The 7,383-nt window shown below is 36.0% G+C and overlaps 1 protein-coding gene across 1 annotated transcript in view; it reads right to left on the bottom strand.

Moving 5' to 3' along the window:
• Nucleotides 1-49: 49 nt before the first annotated feature.
• whrnb (whirlin b) overlaps nucleotides 50-7,383 on the bottom strand; it is a 99,658-nt gene continuing 92,324 nt past the window's right edge. Inside the window, exon 12 of the mRNA XM_055199270.2 lies at nucleotides 50-2,505. Coding sequence (XP_055055245.2) covers nucleotides 2,323-2,505 — 183 coding nt within the window. The 3' untranslated portion in view covers nucleotides 50-2,322. The remainder of the gene's footprint in view (nucleotides 2,506-7,383) is intronic.

The following is a 7,383-nucleotide window of genomic DNA, read 5'->3' as shown; positions in this document are numbered from 1 at the left end:
GCCAAAACACTTTCCCAAAAACCAGAGAATTACAATCAAGAATTTTTTTGATATTACTATTTATTCTGTCAAGAAATGTACAGATATTAATCTTCAGTGTCTAAACATTGATTTAATTCACTTTTCCAGCTTGGCATGAATCATAAATATTTCAGGCAAAATACTCTCTACTGTGCACCATGTTAATATAGTGTTGCTCTGTAATTAGTCTATGATACTGCAGGTCCTGCACAGCAAAAACACCAGTGCTGATCACCAGTTACTATGTATTACACATTGCAAAGTACAGTGACAATGTACAAATGACAAGCAAAAACTGAAGAGAGAAACTATTAGAATGAAGGTGATCCATTTTTATGACTTTAAAGCTTATACCCATATGTTTCTACTCTGAATGAAGTTTTGGTTTGATTTAAGGAATCTGTATATTTTAGATAAATATTTTATTAACAGTATGTGCAAAATATGTTACATAAATAAAATATATACAGCTTTACATTATTTCCCCTATGTACAGTAACTCCGTATGTTGCATAATCAAGAGCCGTGCATTTGCATAAAAAGTAAACCTCTATATTTTACATCTGCTCTATTCCAAAAATACTCCTAGCTCTCCAAAACCTGTCTGTGAGATATGCACACTAACATTAACAACTGATGTGTTTTGTGAGAGGGGACTCGGCTATGAGAGGCATCCAGCTCCTCTCACTGTCTGTCCTTAATTATTTTCATCCTGTAGTCAAATATTCAAGTAGAAACATCTATTTGGTTCTATAATTCCTAATAATAAAGACCTTCAGTATCAAGAAACAACAAAACAATGACCGTAATACATAATCTCGCATTAATGTCTCTCATTACCAGGCACATATCATTATTTCCACATCTTTAGTTATATAAATAAACTGCTCAAGTTAACAAAAAACTTATTGATACTTGTTAGAAATTTATTTTATGTAACATAAGGGTGATTCTCGCGAAATTAGACTTCTGAGGTGTCATGAAACATTTTGATAAAAAAAGTAAATGCAAAGTAAGAGTATCAAAATAAGAAGCATACAGTTACAAACATCTCTTCATGTACTATTTTGCACATGATTTCAAATGACATCATACAAACCAATTTTGTTGGTTTTTCCACATTTAACGGGAAAATTTTCATTACCGCAACGTGTCCATGACTGGATTTGGGTTCTTTGACATGGAAATATTTATAATTAAAAAATCTAAAAAATAAAAAGCTTCAGTGCATGTTATACTATAAACATTTACAGTAAAGAAACATGTGGTATTTGGTGATCATTGGTAAATGTAGAGACAATAAAAAGGAATATAAATGTGTCCATGAAAAATGTTCTCATCCTCTGCAACAATTTTCAATTATTGTTTAAGCCCTCAAGGAACTAACATTTTCAAAAAAAAAAAAAAATAGTTGGAAGGGACATAATTGACTGTGACACTCAAGATGGCTACCAGGTAAGCAGTTCATATTTTTTCTCTCCAGATGAAAGTTGAAATTTTGTTTGTCATAGTACCTAGACAACTTTATAGTTCTCATTACCGAAACATGAGTTTGTAAATGCATATATTTAATGTAATGTTGCGGTAATGATAATTTTTGATAATGATATTCAAAAAAAATTTAATAATTCTATAGGAAATATTTTTTAAATCCTCTAAAAACAATGGTTATAGTAAGTTCAGACCTTAATCTTATATGTGCAAAAAAAAAAATTTTTATCTGATGCTGGACAGCTTCTAAGTCTGGATTTCGTGAGAATCACCCATAAGGGTTTGTTTTGCTGCAGATTGTAACCTGGGATGAAGGATAATTTATTATGAAATATTAACTTTTTACTCTAAGTAGCTTAATATTGTTAGATTTGATATGGTTGATTATATAAACAGTCTGTGTCATTTTAAACTAATTTCTTTGTTTTATGGTTAATCCTTTATCTACAGTACAGTACCATAAAACACAAGATTTGCATTTTAAATGCTGTCCATTGATCCTTGAGGCAAAAGGAGACTGTAGATAAAGGCTGTGGCTTTGGATATATCATGTATGTGAATGGGACAGATAAGACCCCAGATCTTGTCCAATCACATTCATCCAGTTTCATGCACAGATATTGCAGTATTTACGTGCGGTGAGAGTCATAACCAGGCACAACAGTCTGACCGGTTGCGACAATCCAGACGTGAAGTGGGTGTTTGTTGGCTCTTGAACTCAAAGCTGTTTGTGATAAAGATATGACAAGCATGATTCATTCGTCCCCTCCGCGGGTATCTGCAGCATCGTCTGGTATGCAAAGTTGACTTCTACAGTGCGGAGTTGAACTCTGCGATCAAGAAGTCCACGTGATCTTTGTCTTTGGTCTTAAAGGCCTCTGCGATGACCCGAGTCGCGTCCCGGTGCTCCATGCCCCTGAGCGACACTCCGTTCACCTCCAAAATCACCTGACCCACCCGTAACAGCCCAGAGATGTGAGCAGAGCCCCCTTTCTGAGAGAGAGAAAGAGAGAGAGAGAGAGTAAACAATGAAAGTAGCTCTCAAACTTTCTGAGAGAGATATCATCTATCAAAAGTGTGAGAGAAAAGACAAGGACGAAATTGGGTGTGAAAATGACCACTTGCTCTCCTCGATGTGGCACTTCATATCGAGAGGTCATTAGCTGTCCTTCTGCCAAAGTATAGAGATAAAGTGCCTGGGGGGGAGTGGGGGGGTGGAAAGTGCAGTAAGATACCAAGATGAGCATTTTAGTTGTCATGTTTTTTCCCAGCTAGAAGGTGACTGGTCTCTTATTGACTCTTACTACACAACAAACACCTCTACACGGTCAGAATAAAGATATTAGGGTGCATATTAGTATCTCAAAGGTACATATATCTGTACATAAATGGTACATATTAGGACCTTTTAAAAGAGTACCGTCCTAGTGACAGCTTTAGTACCATGTTTTTCTGAGAGTGTACTGTCTAGATAAACAAATAAAACATGTCAGGTACTGCACTAACCATGTTTGGTTAAATTAAGGTGAAGGTCATGGTTCCAAGAAAGCCCTGATACAACAATAGATAATCCTGCAGGAGTCTGATCTAATTTGCCAGCTCTATTTAACTCAATTCACTAGCTAGCATTTGATTTAAGATTAAACTGTGCATGCCCTCATAATGAATATCTGATTAAAATCCATTTTAAAGACTTTAGAAGAACTGTAACCATGGTTACACCTATGTCTTTCATTGTACAGTACAGTGGCGTGTGTTTCTTTCAGGTTGGATTCAGTTCACTACAGCAGCAGGCAAAATATGAGATCCCACAGTGACATCAAGTAGACACCAGTGGACTGGTATTTCATTAAATTGAGGAATGCATATTACGTCTATAAGACCAGTCAAGGACAAACTCATTTATAAACATCATCTTAATATACAAGCTAAAAGATACTTTTGTTGCCATACGTGATTTTAAGCCAGATTGATAGCTTTTTTCATTTACTGCCAATAGGTATGTTACATGCACCCAATTTCATCCTGATTGCAACTCTTTTCCCACCCTTGACGTGTTATCTTGCCAATTAAAGGGGACATATCACGAAAATCTGACTTTTTCCATGTTAAGGTGCAATAATTGGGTCCCCAGTGCTTCTATCAACCTAGTAAATGTGACAAAGATCAATCCAGTAACTTAGTTTTGGTAAACCATTCTCTACAAGCATATGAAAAAATGGGTCACTGAAATTTGGCTCCCCATGTGATGTCAGAAGAGGATAATACCGCCTCTTAATCTGCACTATCCAACTATAACACTGCTATTTAGTGCAGAGATCAACTCGTGAGCATTTTAAAGGACACACCCAAAAACAGCACATTTTTTATCAAACCTGTTATTATAAATGATCTGTATGGTATTTTGAGCTAAAAATTCACATACATCTGGGGACAAAAATACTTATTTGACATCTTTAAAGGGGGGGTTTAATGGTATTTCAAGCATTCTGACTTATTAACACAGTTATAGAGTTGTTTCCTCATGCTAAACGTAGGCAAAGTGTCAAAAATGCAGTTGGGCGTGTTTCAGAGTATTTCTGTGCCGAATGCACTTCGCCAGGGTTCGTACAAGTTTCGGCTAATTTTTTTCGATTACGGTTCTAACTGACGTTTCAGGGGTTTTCGATACGTATCACTTCTTTATATGGGCTTCCGCCGGAAAACTTCCCCCGGAAAACCCCGCCCAGCCGTCAGTCAGCGGGAGACGCTAGAGCTGCTAACAGCTTATCACGCCACTTAGCTTTGTTTAATTTCAAAAGTCAACAATGGCACAAGAAGAAGTGTGTTTTTGGATGTAAGGAGAAGACATCCAGCCTCATGGAAACAATGGATATAGTTTATTATCCGGATTAGCAGCGGCGTTTTGCGTGTGTGTTTGATGCTGTGGATTTTCAGAACCGGGTCATGACGAGTTACACGTGGTAAGTAAGACTTCTGTCTTATGTTGGAAATAGGCGCGTGTATATTATATAAATGACACGAACATGTAGTAAATTATAAGTTAAAACAGTGTTGTATAGTGTTGCATGACTCGTACTCGCTCCTCCCGTGTTATAACTCCTCCTTCTTCATTTTTTCGTACGTTATCGGAAAGATTCGGTAAAGCTAATCTTTCTTTTATAAATCTGATTAAACTAAAGACTCTTCGGAGATATAAAGGATGTCATACTACTCTATAGGTACTCCAGATTAATATCAGAAATGCAGAAACAGCGTGTGTTACGTGAGCTTTAAAAAGCCTTGTGAAATGTCCCCTTTAAGATAAAACATTCCCCTGCCGATGACGCTTTTCTGACGAGTTTTTACGGTAATCTGCTATTATCCACTAGATGGCGCTCTTACCCAATTTGTAAAAAAAACTGAAGTAAAAACTAATTTAAAGGAGTAGTCAATTTTCCTAAAAAAATCCAGATAATTTACTCACCACCATGTCATCCAAAATGTTGATGTCTTTGTTCAGTCGAGAAGAAATTATGTTTTTTGAGGAGATTTTTTTTTTCATTTTAATGAACTTTAATGGACCCCAACACTTATTAGTTTAAATGCAGTTTAAAATTGCAGTTTCAAAGGACTCTCAAACGAGGCATACAGGTCTTATCTACGAAACGATTGTCATTTTTGGCAAGAAAAAAATGCACTTTTAAACCACAACTTCTCTTCTTCCTCCGGCTGTGTGACGCGCCAGCGCGACCTCACGTAATTGCGTAATGATGTCGAAAGGTCACGTGTTACATATTTGAAACACACATTTGCGGACCATTTTAAACAATAAACTGACACAAAGACATTCATTAGTATAATTCGGCATACAACAACGTCGGAACGGTCCTCTTTCTCCATACTTGTAAACACTGGGGTGTAGTTTCGCATACGTCATCCTTGACCTCTTCACGTGATGACGTATTACGTGAGGTCGCGCTGGCGCGTCACACAACTGGAGGAAGATGAGAAGTTTTGGTTTAAAAGTGCTTTTTTTTCTTGCCAAAAATGACAATCATTTTACTAGATAAGACCCTTATGTCTCGTTTGAGATTGTTTAGAGTCCTTTGAAACGGCAATTTTAAACTGCATTAAAACTGTTAAGTGTTGGGGTCCATTAAAGTCCATTAAAATGAGAAAAATCCTGGAATATTTTCCTCAAAACATAATTTCTTCTTGTCTGTTCTTATATATTTGATATATTTGTATGTTTATATATTTATAGGAGAACATTTTACCGCAAGGCATTTTGTGAAACTTTTCTGAAAATCACAAAAAATGCTGGCGGGCAACTTAAAAAAAAATTAATAAAAAAGTTACAAAATGTTATGTAACATATGAAAAGCTCAGATGTGAAACCCTCTAAGTGCATCTTGTAAGTGTTCTTGTAAATTAGCATTTTTTTAATCAGGCTCTATATGTTTAGGTTCAGTAATTTCACTTTAAGTCTTTCCCTGTATATATGCTTTTTCAGTATTTCACTTATGTATTTTTGAATCTGAGAAAAAAACCCGGATTCATACTTGATTTTTTCCCATTGATCAGATTATTTCATGTTTACACCACGCCATCCAATCGAAATTTCATTTGCATCAAGCTTGATCGGATCGATTAAGGTATTTACATGTAGAGATTTCAGTCCGATTGAGGCATTGATCCTATTTCTAACAGATTCTTGGATTGCATTTAAATGTAGCTATCGTTGCGTATAATGCAGAAGACCAGAAGCGCTAGTAAATCTGTAATTGACGTCAAGGCTCAATACAAAGTTTTAAGATCATCTTTTTCAGTAATATGTGTCTGGCTATAGGGTCATTTTATGTCTGGCATTCAAATAAAAAACGCATCTTTAATTAGGAAACATGTCCAGATGGCTTTATGACAAGCTGTGTTCTTCTGTGCCCTTTTCAATGGGTTTATAATTATCACTGTGTTTGTGGTCGCAGAAATTATCATTCTATGCAAATTTCAAGGATATTCTGTCAATCAACAACAAAGAAGAAGCACCCAGCAATGCCATCTCACAGTCTTTAGTCAGCAATATCGGAAATCTTTTACCATGCTTCATTTGATATGATCTCTTCTTTTATTAAACATACCCTAAGGTTATCTGCATATTATTAGCAGTTTGATCCCGCTGGGTATAAATATGCAAGCAAGCACATTTCTGTGTGAACGGCTTTATGCTAAAGGTAAAACCTAGCACCTTTATGTCGAGCAAACGCAAAGATAAAAGCACGCAGTAAGGACACACAGATCATCTGAATAGTTTAGCTTCAGTCCTGAATATGTAAATGTGCTCTATTAGGCATCAGATTCTAGGCTGAAGGTCAAAAGAAAAAACAAACTTACTACTGGCATGCACAACTAGCTATGTAATGCTAAAGCATTTGTTGCAAGATTTCTTTCATGCAAAGTTGTAATTTTAACCTGATTGAGGTGAAGGCTTTACTGACCTACAGCTTCGTGTATCAACGAGAGAACGGCTTTAAAAGCTTTTTCAAATCACATATTTCCCTTTAAGGTTACAACTGTATCTCGCACCTTGACGGCTATAAGATCTTCACGCAACATTAGCTACCCTTTTCATTTAAGAAATAAAGGTTCTTTCTGTGAAACAGCCATTGTTACTTTTTATTTTACCATTTCATATTTATTGCTACATGAAATTTCTTCACGACTGCATTTGAATGCTTTATAATGTCAAATCAACATACATTATAGCTCTCCTTAAAAACCCAATGAGCTGCTTAGCTGTCTGCACTCGTACAAAATGAAAGTGCTGAAATGTATCGACTCAAATTTAACCTCGAAAGTGAGTCAATGACACAATATCCTAATAAGCGTTAA

This window comes from Misgurnus anguillicaudatus, chromosome 22 (assembly GCF_027580225.2).
Source record: "Misgurnus anguillicaudatus chromosome 22, ASM2758022v2, whole genome shotgun sequence".
In the NCBI taxonomy this organism is placed as follows: Eukaryota; Metazoa; Chordata; class Actinopteri; order Cypriniformes; family Cobitidae; genus Misgurnus; species Misgurnus anguillicaudatus.
Note: the sequence above shows the minus strand (reverse complement) of the source record. Positions and strands in the feature narration are given on the sequence as shown.